At 44.2% G+C, this 18,718-nt stretch overlaps 1 protein-coding gene across 1 annotated transcript in view; it reads left to right on the top strand.

The window, feature by feature from the left end:
• Positions 1-18,718, top strand: part of LOC123120257 (DNA topoisomerase 2-like) — a 99,124-nt gene that overhangs the window by 36,448 nt on the left and 43,958 nt on the right. Inside the window, exons 7-17 of the mRNA XM_044540231.1 lie at positions 118-188; positions 2,737-2,927; positions 4,716-4,883; positions 4,987-5,142; positions 5,258-5,391; positions 5,464-5,522; positions 5,684-5,793; positions 5,901-6,134; positions 6,215-6,401; positions 6,498-6,547; positions 6,782-7,024. Coding sequence (XP_044396166.1) covers positions 118-188; positions 2,737-2,927; positions 4,716-4,883; positions 4,987-5,142; positions 5,258-5,391; positions 5,464-5,522; positions 5,684-5,793; positions 5,901-6,134; positions 6,215-6,401; positions 6,498-6,547; positions 6,782-7,024 — 1,603 coding nt within the window. The remainder of the gene's footprint in view (positions 1-117; positions 189-2,736; positions 2,928-4,715; positions 4,884-4,986; positions 5,143-5,257; positions 5,392-5,463; positions 5,523-5,683; positions 5,794-5,900; positions 6,135-6,214; positions 6,402-6,497; positions 6,548-6,781; positions 7,025-18,718) is intronic.

Genomic DNA, 18,718 nt, shown 5'->3' with positions numbered 1-18,718 from the left:
TGGAGCCGACCGCAGCTTAGAGTCCTCATCCGGGTTGGAGCAACAGCATTGCTTTGTTCACTATGGCTAGGTAGAAATACTTTGTTTTTTAATAACGAAAACTCATCTGTACTGCAGGTCATCTGTTCACATTGCTCAATTCGTGACCTATTTTTCAGTGACCAGAATACCAACATCTGCTTATGGTGGTGAGTGTGCGCTTGGAGCAGGTGGCTAAGAAAGTGTAGGCATTGGCTCAGCATGTCGGTGTAGTTTGCGGATTGGGTCCTCTTGCCTCGGTAGGCATTGTATTAGTTGTGTGTGCTATGTACTTGCCTACTTTTGTGTGCATGTGTGTCGGTTGGCTATGTGGACCTCAACTATACAGAGGCCATGTGTGAACTCGTTATGCTTGTATCTCCTGGATGCAACGTTATGAGTCCCGCAGTAGAAGAAATATTTATCCACAAATAGTCCTTTGAATATGGTTTCGAGGTTTTGTATGATGGAAGTTGAATAGCTCCTTCTTATCTCTGGGTCTTTGACGAGCCATTCCTTGTTCTTGTAAATCCTATCTAGTAACAATATGAGGCAAGACGTTGTGATGTACTCCCTCCGTAAAATAATATAAGAGCGTTTAGATCACTAATGTAGTGATCTAAACGCTCTTATATTAGTTTAAGAAGGGAGTATTTGTATAGCTGACAGCTACAAGATAATTTACCAAGAGGTACTTAAAAATCACAAAGTGCATCTTCTAGAGTCCTTGCATTTGAAGATGATGCACAAACTTCAAATGAAAGTCACAAATGAGAAAAAATTGTCTTTTGTGAGTGTTTGCTTTCTATTTATATATGGTTCTTGCTGATCTGATGGTAATTTCAATGGAATGTGTGTAAGATATATGCATACTTGTGTGAAGTAAGCCCTTATGGTTGCATAAAGATCACAACCTAGGGACGCAGCGCTACCAGTTTATCTTCATGTCACCCCTAAATGTGGCATCTTAGATGTGTCATATATGCCAACAACAATGACATGGCCAAAAGCAACATTCTTTCAATGGCAACAAAAATGTGGGGGCGGTGATTGCATTGCAATCAGGAAAATTTACCCTTTTCATATAATCTGTTATGATTACATTTAGTTTTTTATTAATTACCATACAAATTAACAACCGTCGTTAGAAGTTGTGTCCATACACCGAACAGGTGCTTCTTCAAAGAAACATGTCTCTTTGTATAGATGGATCCTCCTCTCTCCTTGTCTGATTGCAACCGTCGCCCCTTAGAGAAGCCTCCTCAGGTTGTATTATATATCAAGATCATCAATGAGAATCCTTACAGAGTTCATTACTATTCATTTACCATTTTCTCTTGTTTCTCTCGACTTCAACACGTTATCAGCATGCTCCCGAGGGTTAAATCTTGGACATTTATCCATTATCATTCTAAGGTTTTACACATGTTCAATGGTGTCGTCGACTTCGTACAAGTGCAGGGATTTATGTTCTTTCACCCATTCTGGACTCTACATCCGGCCACGCCCCCCACCCCCCTATATTTGGCTGATAGATCATATGAGGAGCTTTGTTGGAGACCTTAGGCCCACGGTGTTCCTGGTTACGACTGATCGACTTGTGGGTTCATCGGCTAGTCTTACTGCCCATATCACCGAACGTCCTGACATGGCTCATGGGAAGAGCGTAATCACTGAATCACCGCCGTCTTCAAGCGCTCCATACCCCTTTCAAATCGCTTCTCACCAGGGTGCCCGGGGAAAAAATCTACCCCGACCAAGTCCCGAGCCGTTGCCTGCATATTCTTGGCCAAGGTGTGGAAGGAGTCAGGGTCGTGGTTTGTGGCATTTTTCATAACTTCTTCAATCTGTATGCTCTTCATGGCCAGGTGGCCTTGTAGGTGCCAGGAGACACGTTCTTGACAATTGGGCGGGTAGTCTAGTATAACTCTTCCATCGTCGAGTACGGGCAACTGGGATGATCAACTTCTCAAGGATAATTTTAATCCAGTGGATGTGGCGAGGATCCTGCAAATTCCTCTTAATTATCAAGCTTTTGATGACTTTATTGCTTGGCACCTCACTGCTAATGGGATCTTCTTTGTGAGAACAGCATACCATGAGGAATGGGCACATAAGTATAAAGGACAATCTGGGGCAAATTTCACGTCAACTAGTGCTATGCAACCAAAGATTTGGGATCAGTTATGGAAGCTGCAGGTACCGCGGAAAATTCAGATTTTTTGTTGGCGTGCTTTACGAGGTATTGTGCCTTTAAAATCAATTCTAGCAAATAAGCACATCCCGTTAGCGATGAATGTCCAATCTGCTGTAAAGGACCAAAAGATATGCGACACCTCTTATTCCAATGTGACTTGGCGAAGAGTCTCTGGGCGGGGTTTGGACTACTTGATCGTATAAACTTTGCTTTGCAGATTGATAGATCCGGATCAGCGGTTCTTGAATTTCTATTGTTAGAGCCAGACTCACCACTGGAGATCATGCCAACTATAAACTGTACGGAGATTATTGTAGCTGGATCCTGGTACCTTTGGTGGCTGCGGCGTCAACATACTCATCATGATTCATGTCCTCCCCCATTTCGATGGACCATCTCGGTCCTAGCGATCGTCGGAAATTATTTGAAATCAACAAAGAAAGAAGTAGTAACAAAACATAAGTGGATGAGACCCCAACCAAACTTTATTAAGCTGAATGTAGATGGATGCTTCCATGCAGATGTCCGTGCTGGCGCCACAGGAGCTATTTTGCGTGATGAGAAGGGGCGCTTCATAGCTGCACAGTGCAGAGTTGTCCATCATGCTGCTGATGTGATGACAATTGAAGCAATTGCTATGCGTGATGGTTTATCATTTGCAAATTCCCTGGGTTTCAATAGAATTGAAGCTGAATCTGACTCAATAAATGTGGTGAATTATTGTCAAGGGCAAGACCAATGGTGGGATGCATCAGCAACGATTTTTGCTGGCTGCATAGATACGGCAACGTTAATTGGGAAGGTCATCTTTAAGCATTGTTTCCGTTATGCATATTCAGTAGCACATGAGCTAGCTAAATTTATTTTGTAATAAACGTAATGAGAGCTGGTGTAATGAACCACCTGGGTTCTTACTTAGTTAGCTGGTGAACGATGTAATTGTTTTTTGATCTAATAAAGCTAGCCATGATGGCCTTCCCTCAAAAGAAAATACTCTTCCATCGTCGAACTCTCCCGCCCTTCGCTCCAGGCATCTATTCTCCCTGTACACTTTGTCGAGGGCTGACAGGAACTTCTGCTGGGTTGCATTATGTAACGGATCTTTGACCTCTTGGTCAAGTGTGTCAATTTCCACATTGCTGAGCACCACTTCACTGCTTTCGTCACCGGTCATGAAACTCGACGTATCGACCATGTAGCACTCTTGGACCAAGGTCGCCTACCACACGCATAAAGGCGTCATAGCATGTGGTAGACTATCCACAGAGTCGCCCATCTCCTCGTCTTGGTCTTTCTGCTCCTCGGTTGCGCCATCGAGGATGGTGCTGAGATCTTCAATGTTGGCGGTCAGATGAGTGGTGGGTGGGTCAAAAATTTTGACCTACTGCTCTTAGGCTCGTCGTCACACCAAACCCTGGAGAACTAGCTCGACACGGGAATCTGGGACGTACTCAAATCTGACGATCTGGTCAAGAGCGTAGTTTTTGATGTGGTCGGTCGAATCGGCGCCAGGCATGATGGCGGCGAACACGAAGAGTTGACCCAGCGCGTAGGTACCACCGGCGCCCATCGGAGATCCCATCAGGCTACTGTGTTCACCACGCGGAACCTTATGGGGCCACCACTTTCGGAGCTAATTCTGGCAGATCCCTTGGTCGGGTATCCCGACATGACGATTAGATCAGAGGGGAAGCAGGAGACTGTTTTATCATGGTTCAGGCCCTCTGTAAGAGGTAAAACCCTGCTCCTGCTCGTGTATATTGTGATTGGGGTGTATAAAGTACAAGATAACCAAATGATTGTATGATGATCTATCGGCTAGCCAGACCCTGACTTATATACATACTAGCACCCCTAGGGTTACAAAACCTAGTCGGCTACGTCGATGGAGGGGAGTCCTCCACGCCTCTGACTTTCTTGTCCTGAATGGCAAGTCTTCCAGAGTCTTCTACTACAAGGCCTATGGGCCGGACTGATGGCCCAGTGGAGAACCAAAAGGCCTCGGGCCGGTTATCAGCAAGGTGAGGCACCATATTGAAATATCTAAGTATAATCAAATTCAGAATACATTGGATTAATTTCCGTGTGTAAATGAAGTCCGGCCACGGGCCCGCCAACATTCCAGTACCGGCTCTGCAACAACATAGCCTGCGAATCCAACTTGGCCCTCCACATCCAGAACTGGAATGTGGTGCCCGCGAGATTAGAACTGATTAGTTACCATGACGAGGAAATCGTTGATTGATATGTATCCATCTCAACCGTGCTACCGCAAATCACGGCGCCGGCGATTTTAAAAACGAGCGCCGCGCGCGCTCGCCGCCACCGACGCCAAGCGCTCCACGGTGTTCCGACGTACGGGATCACCTCCTCCGTACAGGCCGCCGCCGGAGCGTCGTCTTCGGAGTTCTCACCCGCTCCGCTGTCCGCTCCCGATCAACAATCAGGTTAAACATGGCATCTTCCTCCGGTTTATTAGAGGTTTCTTGTTGCATCACAGCCTGGAACTTGCCTTAACCAACGTGAGACACGCATCAAAGTACAGAGTAAGGTTTCTACCATGGCAAACCTTGAACGCCCGCTACCTTCAGTGGTCGACGGCCTTAAGCCGGCGCAGAGGAAGGTTTTGTTCTGCTCGTTCAAGAGGAATCTGGTGAAAGAAACCAAGGTGTGTAAGCCAAAGGGTTCATGAATATCTGTGGATCTGGGATTAATCGCCATCACATGGCACATTCCTGAACTTGTTACCTTCATTGGCTCCATGCATACAGGTGTCACACTTGGCTGGTTATGTGGCAGAACACTCGGCGTACCACCATGGCGAGCAGAGTCTAGCCAACACAATTATAGGAATGGCTCAAGATTTTGTCGGTACCAACAATATTAGCCTTTTGGAGCCCCGCGGCCTGTTTGGTACCCGATATTCGGTGGGTTAGCTTTGTAATTAAAATTCAAGTACCTCATATGCTGTCAAAGAAAAAACGAGTTCTCATGCTTCTTTGTGTGTTTACATTCATTTCATTTCATTTCATTTCATTTCAGGGGGGCAAAGATGCTGCTAAAGCTCGGCACATCTACACCAGATTAGCACGGATCACCCGTTTAATTTTTCCAAAGGATGATGATCTTCTTCTAAACTATCTGAATGAAGATGGACAGTCCATTGAACCCAGTTGGTAGTATTCCAACATTCATCCTGCCAAATGGATTGATTTCTGTGTACCTAACACATGCCACCTTTTCTTCAGGTATATCCCAATCATTCCCATGGTTTTGGTCAATGGAAGTGAAGGCATTGGGCCTGGATCAAAAAACTACTCCCTCCGTTCCTAAATATAAGTCTTTGTAGAGATTCCACTAAATGGACTACATACGGAGCAAAATGAATGAATCTACACTTAAAATGCATCTATATACATCCGTACGTGGTTTATAGTGGAATCTCTATAAAGACTTATATTTAGGAACGGAGGGAGTATATCCCAAGCTACAATCCTAGAGACATTATTGCTAATCTGAAAAGGTTGCTAAATGGAGGCACTGTGATACCAATGGACCCTTGGTACAAGGGGTTCAAGGTCTGTGAAATGCTTCCACTAGCATAGTTCTATTACATTATCGACAGTTTGACACCTTAATTCAGCAATTACTTTTTGATGCGAATTTTCTGTTCATAACCTGATAGGGCTCTGTGAAGAATGCAAGAGCAAAGGCAGCTGGTGTCACGTATACCATCACTGGTGTTATAGAGGAAGTCAATGGCACCAAGCTTAAAATTACTGAGCTTCCCGTCCGCAGCTGGACTGTCGATTACAAAGAATTTCTTGAATCCATGTGTCCTCAAAGTGAACAGGAAAATGGCAATGAGAAGAACAAAGGCAAGGGCAAGGTCAAGGTCAAAGAGCCACCCTTTCTAGAGGTAGGTAGTTGTTCAAATAGTTATTTCTCTCGGATTTTGGATTTTTTTTTGACTTTCTTCAAATTGCAAAATTTTTGCAGAAAATTAGATCACAATGTGATCATGCGAATGTGGAGTTTGAGGTGATCTTGAGTGAGCAAAACATGAATATTGCTAAGAAACAAGGCCTTGAGAACAAATTCAAGCTGACAGCCACAATAAAAACAACAAACGTGAACTTGTTTGACTCGGATGGTAGAATTCGAACATATGGCACCCCAGAGGACAGTGAGTAACTGAGTATCTCCAAAATGGAACTGTATTATAACTACAAACCCCTTCTCTTGTGGTTTTGAATCTCAAATAATTCTGTTACCTTTTCAGTACTTAAAGAGTTCTTCCAACTGAGGCTCGAATTCTACGCCAGAAGAAAGGTACTCCCTCCGTTCCAAAATATAAGTCTTTCTAGAGATTTCAATAGGTGACTACATACGGAGCAAAATGAGTGAATCTACACTCTAAAATATGTCTACATACATCCGTATGTTGTAGTCCATTTGAAATGTCTAAAAAGACTTATATTTCGGAACGGAGGGAGTACATGTTTAATTTTTTCCTCTGTGGTATTCATGTGCGAACCGCCACAATAACTAATTAATGCTGTGCAGGCAATAATGTTGCAAAATATAGGGAACGAGATATTGAAGCTTAAGAACAGAGTGAAATTTATTCTTGCTGTTATCTCTGAGGACATCATAGTCAGTAACAGGAAGACGGCAGAGCTTTTCCTCGAGCTTAAGCAGAAGGGGTATGAACCTTTCACAGAGAATTTTTCTATGTCCGAGCCGGTTCCCGTAGGAGGTACAGAAGAAGTAGATGAAGAAAATGAAGAGAGTCCTGCTGAAGGTGCAGCAGGAGTTACGGCGAGCGATTATCAGTATCTTCTCGCAGTCGCAATTTTTACCTTTACTGAGGAGAAGGCACAGGAGCTCATCGCACAAATGAATAAATTAGAGGCCGAATCTGAAAGTCTGGGCAAAGCAACTCCAGAAATTCTTTGGCTGGGAGAACTTGATGCCCTTGAAAAGGAACTGGACGTAAGCTCTATTTATCTCCAATGTTTTGGTCAATGTTATGTGTTTCACCTCTTCTCACTCACTGATTTTGATACAGGTGCTTGATGGAAATTTTGAAGATTTAGATGAGGAGACAACACGTAAGCCAGGAAAAAACTCCAAAGGCGAGAAGGCTTATCATCCTGACTTGTCTCCAGAACATAGTGGTAATGCCCACATACAATGTTTTGTGTCTCCAAATAATATGTTGCTTTGTGTCTCCAAATAAAATGTCCATCTCTTAAACAGGAAGTCCTGCTGCCGAGAAGCCAAAGACTACCATCAGGAAGAGGGCGCCTGCTCGGAGCAAAGATATATTCAAGCCTACTGGCGACAGCAATTCCAGAGCTCCTTCTCCTGAGAAGAAGGTGCGAAAGCTGAGGATCTCCCTCTTCAACAAAAAGAGCGGCTCGGTTTCACAGAGGGTCGCGAGCGCTTCAGCAGGAGCAGAAGATGCCGAGGCTCAGCCAGTTACACCGAGAAGGGCGGCAAGGGAGGGGAAGGCGAAAGCAATCTGCATCGATTCCGGGAGCGACGATGATGTCTAGTTTATGAGACCTTTTTTTAGCTAATCTGATGTGTTGGCGCTTGGCTGCTTGCTCCGGTTCATCTCTTGTGCGTTTTGTGTTATGTTAGGCTGCCCAGACATTCATCAGTAAGACAATCTTTCTGAGACTTGTTCTTTCGGAATCTGGTATCACCATTTCTGTTTCTCAAATCTATCTACTTGTGACATTTGACACGTTGGTTACCTTCTTAAAACGTTGATCATCCATCAACTCGAACACACCTAGTGCTTTTTTTACCCTTTGGCTGAATGTTCTGTCGTGTGCGTGCGTGCGTGCAAAGCGGATTGGGATTTTCAGCAGTGTTGTCTTGTGCTCCTTTGGTTGTGATCTGCTTCAGACGTACCGTTCTTGTCTGACTACTAGTGTACTCCTATGCTTCCAACTCCTTTGAGAAGAATGGTGACTGCCAAACATGATTGTTTTCAGGCTTTCCGTGGAACAGGTTGTTAAGTTTTTAAGGAATTCAGTCACATTCTGAAGTATGTGTTAGGATTTAATTAAGACACTTAATTGAAGGGAAATCTCCCCTTGTCCTAACCGCCCCTCCGCAACAACCGCATCCCTCGATGTGCTGTTCGGGAATGGACGCGTCCCTCCGTTGCGTCTTCTCAGATTGTATATAAGCCTAATCATTAATGAAAGAGATCAACAGTTTTGCTTTACTATTCATTCATCTCTCGTTCAATCTCAAACACGTTATCAGCCCTTTGCTCTCCGACGAGAGAAATAGGCCATCCCAGGCAGCGGTTATGTACGCCTGAAACGCCGCCAGCGGAACCCGGTGCCTCCCCGACCACGGCCTCCGAACAACAACGGCGAGCGTCCATGGCTTGCCCCGGTGGCGTTGTTCAGAGTCTGGCTAATTAGCACAAATCGCTGTGACCTGTGACGAGTCAACCGGCCACTGCCGTGTTCTGCGTATAGAAGGAAATTTGTCAATAGATTGCTTATTTGATCTTCTCTGCTTGTGATTAATCAAAGATCCAATTACTGATTGCTTTTTTCTGAACGTCATTGCACTTACGAGAATTGCTTCATTCGAGCATGTGGGCATGATGAATTGAAAGGATTGCTGAAGCATCAACGGAAAGAAATTCATGGATCAAAGAAGAGAAAGCTTCAATCAAGAATGCATCAACCAGTCATGCAAAGGGGAGAAGAAGGTACCATGTCATTTTCTAATTTCCCTTGTGCTGGTACTACCGGCCGGTGCTGCTCGTCGCCTCGACGTCACTGCAGCAGCAAGATCCTCGTGGAAGAGGCCTGCAGTAGCACCAACCCGCCCCGGCGCGGTGGAGACCACAGCCATGACACGCCGCTCCTCCGAGCGGCCCTCGGCCTGGCTCTCCGCAGCGCAGCCGCATCACGCGGCGGAGGAGGCCCCGTGCTCAAGTCTGAGCACCTGCGGCAGTCGGCGTAGCCCTGGCGCACAACACTGCGCGGGCCTCAACGCCGTCGACACGGCACGACGCCCGGCCTGCACGTGCAGGCGGCTGCCTCGAAACACTCTCTGTCCACAACGACGGAGACCTGCGACGCTCCCCCGCTTTGTCCGGTGTGCTGCGCAGCGGCGCTCTCCCATCACGGCTCGCGGTGGAGCCTGCAACATCGCCCTCGGCGCTGTTTGCTCCCGCGGCTCTTGACCGACGACGCGGTGGCTCCCTGCCTCGGCGTGCGGCGCTATCGCGCCATCCAGCGCGTGGAGGAGCCTGCACCCGACGCTCGGCCAAACCCGAGCCCGCCGCGGGGCTTCCACCGACGTGGCTCCCGGCAGCGGAGACGCCGGCACGCCCACAGAACCGGCCCCTCCCGCGGCGGAAGCAGCGGCACCTCCGGCCGGCGGAGCCTATCTCAAATGGTTGTGGCATAGAAAAATTCCCCGTTGGGTACGATGTATTCCAGAATGTATGTATCGGCCCTTCACTTGAACATCAAGTTTGCAACATCATTATTATTCATTATAATAGTGGAGTATTTCTGTTGAGTACGATGTATTCCGGAATGTATGTATCTCCATGTTCGCTACATGTCGAGATAAATACGTCTATTTGCAATTGAGATTTTTAATTTCTTGCAAATAAGAATGCAAAATTCAAAGTGATTTCTTCAAATTGATGTATTGGGATCACAAGGTAGTCATATAGATCTATTGCCTTCGCAGATTATAAATGATTACTGTTAAAGCCTATATTTTGTCATTTTGACATTATAATTGCTTTACAAAATGTTGTCTCACACATTTTACTAAGTCATGACATAAGGCATTACGAGTGAGTATCTACTGTTTTCATCAGATTATACTCTCTAGTGCTGCGAGATCTACTCCATTTTAGAGATTATCGTCAAGGTGTCATATTTAGCAATTTGAAATTCACACTAATGGTTTCAAGATAACTTCTTGAAATACCCATTGATTTTGCTAAGTTCATTATAACATCAACCATGATGGTCTTTAATTTACTGATTGTAAATTAATTATCTCTGGTTTACCCATAGAGATACATATGGCTATAGAGTTTGAGGCATTCGCCCTCAATGGCCACCACTGCCCTATCTGGGCCATGGACATCGTGATTGCTCTTGTGTCTCGTGGGATAATGTGTGCAACCTTGGATTCACCTCTAGTCAGGATCACACCGCTAACAGAAAAATGGTGTCTTATATATCATAAGGCATTAGATTCAGATCTCAGCATATGATTATTCTGTATCAGCAATTCCTGGGATACAATGAACCTCAAGGGCAAAGGTTTGAATCTTACTTCAACCTTCAATCCGACATCACCAGTTGTGACGGGACCATAGGGCACGGAGAATGTGATGGTTGAATATGCCTCAACCGACATGTTTGGAGACTATGAATAGTCTTTCAATCTCCTGAGTGGTCAATATAATTAATGTCCATTTACGATGTTGTGACAACAACATAAGTATTGTTGTCATCATCTATTGTATATCGTAATATATTGTATCAGCACTTTGATACAAATACATTTGTATGTATTCTATATATCTGACAGTGACTTTCATATTGAGAATCTTCATGTATATATATATATATATATTTACGGGAGTCAATCCGATGAAAAATGATATGTGCCTTGTGGACATATGCACCACAAACTCTATACTTAGGGAAGCCCAATGTTTCCACTCTCATTGAGAGAAAGGAGATTTTTAAAATCGCTAGACGCGATGAGGTATTTGTTGGCTCAACTCGAGTCATATTTACTATCCCTGTGGGTACTCGAGTAACATCGGGATGCTTTATTGCTTCCCAGGTTTAACTCGTACCCTACTAAACTATGGAGGTATCCGTCAAAATAGTTTTCATAACGAAATTTATGATGACAACAAAGAGAAATAACTTCTCTTTACCATATGCAACGGATATGGCAAGCACATTCTCTGTGCATCATCTGGATTGTACTACATATACGACACAACCCGTAACACATGTTGCGTACGAGATAGTTTCCCAGAGTGTCTTGTACATGACAAACTTGGCATACTTGCCTTGGTCATCGAGACATTGGGTTGAAACCAAAAGTATCAGCAATTCTAATAGTTTATGGTTATTATGATGCTAAATTCTAACAACATTTGGATTTTATGTGCACTACAAGTGACACGGGGAAGCTAATTTTAAGGCTCACACACCTTAAAGACTACGCTGAACCACTCAGACTCCTTGTATGCATCAAGTTGAGGTAAGTGGCTCTTCCCATCCATTGACTAGACTATTCAAGTATTCCATGGTTCTAAAAGACATATCTACATGATGGTCTTAAGTGTGTGCTTTATTCACACGAAACCATTGGCTCATTATCCTGACATCGATTTCAAGCAAATCGAATGGATAACATTGCAGAATTCTCCTTGAGTGCCTTCTCTATGGCCCTTGGATTGAAGTTTAGCAATTTGTCCTAATGCCTAGACTCAAAATGGTTTGGTAGAATCCTATCCAAAGAGTTAAGATTATTGCATTATCTTTACTTTGGAATTGCAACTTACCAACTTTACGTTGGAGTCATGCAGTTTTACACGCTCATGATAGAACTGCATAATATTATTCCCCTCTATCTTTGATATGTGGATATCTACCAAGTATTTCCTATCTGCGGTAATTCGGTTGCATACCGATATCACCACCCGACATACATCATTGGCCCCTCAACATATAGTTGGGATCTATGTGAGGAATAACTGTATTTTCGTCAATACCTCAAGCCCCTCAAATGGGGAGTTATTCAAGGCCAGTATGTTGATTCAATGAGGAATATTTCCAGGCATTAGGGGGAGCATTCAAGTACCATAAAGAATGCCAGGAAATAAGTGGAATGTTCAACACATTTTTGCCTCAAATCCACGTACTCAAAGATCTGAACCATGCGTTCAGAAGATTTGCAACACATTGCAAATAACCTGCCAGATTCATTTACTGACTATAAAGGTGTCACACAATCCTACAATCCTGCAAAAGTACGCCTGAAAGAGTGGAGGTAGCAACAAAAATCACTCCACTCCCCGTTCAAAGCAATAGGGGGAGATGTATGGCAGAAGTACATCAGGATTCAGCTTCTCGCAAGCAAGGATATCAAGGCCTGTGACTCAGTAAATGCAAGTCAACTTCACGTTGACAGACACCTAATGGGTAGTATACACCCAGTGGATGGGAAACCCCCGCCAACCCAGGTCATAGTGCACACAATGACCGGGACATCGGAATACCCAACTCAATCGCATTGGGAATTCACAAGCAGTCACCATGGGTAACGATATTTCCATCAACTATATATTGATATATAGATTCTGGAGAATCATAGTCTACAACTGTCGACATACATATCTCAACTAGATTGCAAAACCTTTCAAATGATTCAGATCCAAAGACCATGGCCATGGCAAAGTGTGAACAACACTCGGACTGAACTCAAGCAAAGGGTATAATCTAGGAAGAAATGATCTTGCTCAATAATGGGAAGGTATTCATAAGCAATACCTACACCATTTTTCTTCTAGAAACAGAATTGAGAACAATGAGGTGGTCAAACAAAGAGCAAGTATTGTAGCACAAGGGTTCACGCAGATACCCAACTATTCTCCAGAGGTGGAACCTCATTCCGATAACTTATATCTTTGGCGGTTCAAAATCATCTATCTCTACGGTTGACAGATGTAGTGATTACATATCCATGTCGATCACTAGATTCAGACATATATGATTGATTCCCGATGGAATCTCAATTCTGAATTGAAATACAAAATGCAGTATACATTGTGTAAAATCAGTAAGTCACCATATGACTTATTGTTGTCGGTACATATGGTACAACTAACGTAGTGAGATCCTTATACACAAGGATTACTCCTACAACGATGATTATCCATGTTTGTGTGTCTGCAATGATGACACATGTAATCATCTAAATGACGGATTTTAAAATGAAGGATTTGGGTAAACCAAAATACCGCTCGTTACTATGACTTGAGCACCTTCATTCATACATTATGGTATACTACGTTGTCTATATACACAATATATTGGAGAAATTCATTGTGGACTAATCTTATCCATCCATAACTCTCATGGTAGTTCATTCTCTAGACATAGAGAAAATCTATTTAGACCAAGAGATGATGGAAATGAGAGACTGGGACTCAACGTTCCATAATGCCATTGGATCCACCAAACACAATTGGTTGGTACTCAAGAATATCTTTCGATATCTCCAAGGCATCAAACATCTTGTCCTGGTTTTTCAGTTTCACAGAAATGTGAACACCGATATCATTGGATACATCGTTCAGATCCCCACTATGTCAGATCGTAGACAAGTCTAGTGTTCCTACTAGGTGTGGTAGCCCTCTCATGGAGAGACTTCAAAACAGACCTCATGGCTACATCCACCAACCATTATCTCAACGATAATGTTTCTTGTGTTGCTCGGATGCAAACAGGTTACATAATAAGTGTTGGAAATATGCCCTAGAGGCAATAATAAAATGGTTATTATTGTATTTCCTTGTTCATGATAATTGTCTATTGTTCATGCTATAATTGTATTAACTGGAAACCGTAATACATGTGTGAATACATAGACCACAACATGTCCCTAGTAAGCCTCTAGTTGACTAGCTCGTTGATCAATAGATGGTTATGGTTTCCTGACCATGGACATTGGATGTCATTGATAACGGGTTCACATCATTAGGAGAATGATGTGATGGACAAGACCCAATCCTAAGCATAGCACAAGATCGTGTAGTTCGTTTGCTAAGAGCTTTTCTAATGTCAAGTATCGTTTCCTTAGACCATGAGATTGTGCAACTCCCGGATACCGTAGGAATGCTTTGGGTGTACCAAATGTCACAACGTAACTGGGTGGCTATAAAGGTGCACTACAGGTATCTCCGAAAGTGTCTGTTGGGTTGGCACGAACGAGACTGGGATTTGTCACTCCGTATGACAGAGAGGTATCTCTGGGCCCACTCGGTAATGCATCATCATAATGAGCTCAGTGTGACTAAGCAGTTAGTCACGGGATCATGCATTACGGAACGAGTAAAGTGACTTGCCGGTAACGAGATTGAACGAGGTATTGGGATACCGGCGATCGATTGAATCCCCGACATCGTGGTTCATCCGATGAGATCATCGTGGAACATGTGGGAGCCAATATGGGTATCCAGATTCCGCTATTGGTTATTGGCCGGAGAGGTGTCTCGGTCATGTCTGCATAGTTCCCGAACCCGTAGGGTCTACACACTTAAGGTTCGGTGACGCTAGAGTTGTTATGGGAAATAGTATGTGGTTACCGAAGGTTGTTCGGAGTCCCGGATGAGATCCCAGACATCACGAGGAGTTCCGGAATGGTCCGGCGGTGAAGATCGATATATTGGACGAAGGGTATTGGAGTCCGGAAGTGTTCCGGGGGTACCAGGCTATGGCCAGCATGACCGAAAGGTGTTTCGGGAGCCCCGACAAGTGTTGGAGGGCCTCATGGGCCAAAGGGGAAGGGGCAAACCAGCCCACTAAGGGGTGGTGCGCCCCCCACAGCCTTTCCCACGTTACATGGGGAGGTGGGGCGCCTCCACCTGGCTTGGGAGGCAAGCCTCCACCTGCTTGGCTTGGGGGGCAAGTCTCCCTAGGATTTTCCCTAGGGAGATCCAATCTGCTTAGCCGCCGCCCCCTAGGGGAAACCCTAGGGCGCCTCCCCCTCTCCCCTTGCCCCTATATATAGTGGAGGGGTGGGAGGGCAGCCGCACCTCTTCCCTGGCGCAGCCCTCCCTCCTCATACACCTCCTCCTCCTCCTCCTCCGTAGTGCTTAGCGAAGCTCTGCCGGAGAACCACGAGCTCCATTGCCACCACGCCGTCGTGCTGCTGGAGTTCTCCCTCAACTTCTCCTCTCCCCTTGCTGGATCAAGAAGGAGGAGACGTCCCCGGGCTGTACGTGTGTTGAACGCGGAGGCGCCGTCCGTTCGGCGCTAGATCGGATCTTCCGCGATTCGAATCGCCGCGAGTACGACTCCATCAACCGCGTTCTTGTAACGCTTCCGCTTAGCGATCTTCAAGGGTATGAAGATGCACTCCCTCTCTCTCTCTCTCGTTGCTAGCATCTCCTAGATTGATCTTGGTGACACGTAGGAAAATTTTGAATTATTGCTACGTTCCCCTACAGTGGCATCATGAGCTAGGTCTATGCGTAGATTCTATGCACGAGTAGAACACAAAGTAGTTGTGGGCGATGATTTGTTCAATTTTCTTGTCGTTACTAGTCTTATCTTGAATCGGCGGCATTGTGGGATGAAGCGGCCCGGACCGACCTTACACGTACTCTTACGTGAGACAGGTTCCACCGACTGACATGCACTTGATGCATAAGGTGGCTAGCGGGTGTCTGTGTCTCCCACTTTAGTCGGATCGGATTCGATGAAGAGGGTCCTTATGAAGGGTAAATAGCAATTGGCATATCACCGTTGTGGCTTTTGCGTAGGTAAGAAACGTTCTTGCTAGAAACCCAGAGCAGCCACGTAAAACATGCAACAACAATTAGAGGACGTCTAACTTGTTTTTGCAGGGTATGCTATGTGATGTGATGTGGCCAAAAGGATGTGATGAATTATATATATGTGATGTATGAGATTGATCATGTTCTTGTAATAGGAATCACGACTTGCATGTCGATGAGTATGACAACCGGCAGGAGCCATAGGAGTTGTCTTAATTTATTGTATGACCTGCGTGTCAATGAAAACGCCATGTAATTACTTTACTTTATTGCTAACCGTTAGCCATAGTAGTAGAAGTAATAGTTGGCGAGACAACTTCATGAAGACACGATGATGGAGATCATGGTGTCATGCCGGTGACGAAGGTGATCATGCTGCGCCTCGAAGATGGAGAACAAAGGCGCAAGATGATATTGGCCATATCATGTCACTTTATGATTTGCATGTGATGTTTGTCATGTTTACATCATATTTGCTTAGAACGACGGTAGCATAAATAAGATGATCCCTCACTAAAATTTCAAGAGACGTGTGCCCCCTAACTGTGCACCGTTGCTAAGGTTCGTTGTTTCGAAGCACCACGTGATGATCGGGTGTGATACATTCTAACGTTCGCATACAACGGGTGTAAGCCAGATTTACACATGCGAAACACTTAGGTTGACTTGACGAGCCTAGCATGTACAGACATGGCCTCGGAACACAAGAGACCGAAAGGTCGAACATGAGTCGTATAGTAGATACGATCAACATGGAGATGTTCACCGATGATGACTAGTCCGTCTCACGTGATGATCGGACACGGCCTAGTTGACTCGGATCATGTATCACTTAGATGACTAGAGGGATGTCTATCTAAGTGGGAGTTCATTAAATAATCAGATGAACTTAATTATCATGAACATATTCAAAAGGTCTTTGCAAATTATGTCATAGCTTACACTTTGGTTCTACTGTTTAAGATATGTTCCTAGAGAAAATTTAGTTGAAAGTTGATAGTAGAAATTATGCGACTGGGTCCGTAAACTGAGGGTTGTCCACATTGCTGCACAGAAGGCTTATGTCCTTAATGCACCGCTCGGTGTGCTGAACCTCGAGCGTCGTTTGTGGATGTTGCGAACATCTGACATACACATTTTGATGACTACGTGATAGTTCAGTGCGTAATGTTGAACGGTTTAGAATTGAGGCACCGAAGACATTTTGAAACGTCGCGGAACATATGAGATGTTCCAAGAGCTGAAATTGGGATTTTAGGCTCGTGCCCACGTCAAGAGGTATGAGACCCCTGACAAGTTTCTTAAGCCTGCAAACTAAGGGAGAAAAGCTCAATCGTTGAGCATGTGCTCAGATTGTCTGAGTACTACGATCGCTTGAATCGAGTGGGAGTTAATCTTCCAGATGAGAAAGTGATGGTTCTCCATAGTCACTGCCACCAAGCTATTAGAGCTTCGTGATGAACTATAACATATCAGGGATAGACATGATGATCCTTGAGCAACTCGCGATGTTTGACACCGCGAAAGTAGAAATCAAGTAGGAGCATCAATTGTTGATGGTTAGTAAAACCACTAGTTTCAAGAAGGGCAAGGGAAAGAACGGATACTTCATGAAACGGCAAATCAGTTGCTGCTCTAGTGAAGAAACCCAAGGTTGAACCCAAACCCGAGACTAAGTGCTTCTGTAATGAGGGGAACGGTCACTGAAGCAGAACTACCCTAGATACTTGGTAGATGAGAAGGCAGGCAAGGTCGACAGAAGTATATTGGATATACATTATACTAATGTGTACTTTACTAGTACTCCTAGTAGCACCAGGGTATTAGATACCGGTTCGGTTGCTAAGTGTTGGTAACTCGAAATAAAAGGCTACGGAATAAACAGAGACTAGCTAAAGGTGAGATGACGATATGTGTTGGAAGTGTTTCCAAGGTTGATGTGATCAAGCATCGCATGCTCCCTCTACCATCGAGATTGGTGTTAAACCTAAATACTTGTTATTTGGTGTTTGCGTTGAGCATAGACATGATTGGATTATGTTTATCGCAATACGGTTATTCATTTAAGGAGAATAATGGTTACTCTGTCTATTTGAATAATACCTTCAATGGTCTTGCACCTAAAATGAATGGTTTATTGAATCTCGATCGTAGTGATAGACATGTTCATGCCAAAAGATATAAGATAGTAATGATAGTACCACATACTTGTGGCACTGCCACTTGAGTCATATTGGTATAAAACGCATGAAGAAGCTCCATGTTGATGGATCTTTGGACTCACTCGTTTTTGAAAAGATTGAGACATGCGAACCATGTCTATTAGTATATATGCATGAAGAAAGTCCATACAGATGGATCGTTTGGACTCACTTGATTTTGAATCACTTGAGACATGCAAATCATACCACACGGGCAAGATGACTGAAAGGCCTCGTTTTCAGTAAGATGGAACAAGAAAGCAACTTGTTGGAAGTAATACATTTTGATGTGTGCAGTCCAATGAGTGCTGAGGCATGCAGTGGATATCGTTATGTTCTTACTTCACAGATGATTTGAGTAGATGCTGAGTGTATTTACTTGATGAAACACAAGTCTGAATTATTGAAAGGTTCAAGTAATTTCAGAGTGAAGTTGAAGATCGTCGTGACAAGAGGATAAAATGTCTGTGATATGATCATAGAGATGAATATCTGAGTTACGAGTTTGGCACACAATTAAGAAATTGTGGAAATTGTTTCACGACTAATACCGCCTGGAACACCATAGTGTGATGGTGTGTCCGAACATCATAACTGCACCCAATTGGATATGGTGCATACCATGATGTCTCTTATCGAATTACACTATCGTTTATGGGTTAGGCATTAGAGACAACCGCATTCACTTTAAATAGGGCACCACGCAAT

Source organism: Triticum aestivum, chromosome 5D (genome assembly GCF_018294505.1).
Source record: "Triticum aestivum cultivar Chinese Spring chromosome 5D, IWGSC CS RefSeq v2.1, whole genome shotgun sequence".
Classification (NCBI taxonomy): domain Eukaryota; kingdom Viridiplantae; phylum Streptophyta; class Magnoliopsida; order Poales; family Poaceae; genus Triticum; species Triticum aestivum.
Note: the sequence above shows the minus strand (reverse complement) of the source record. Positions and strands in the feature narration are given on the sequence as shown.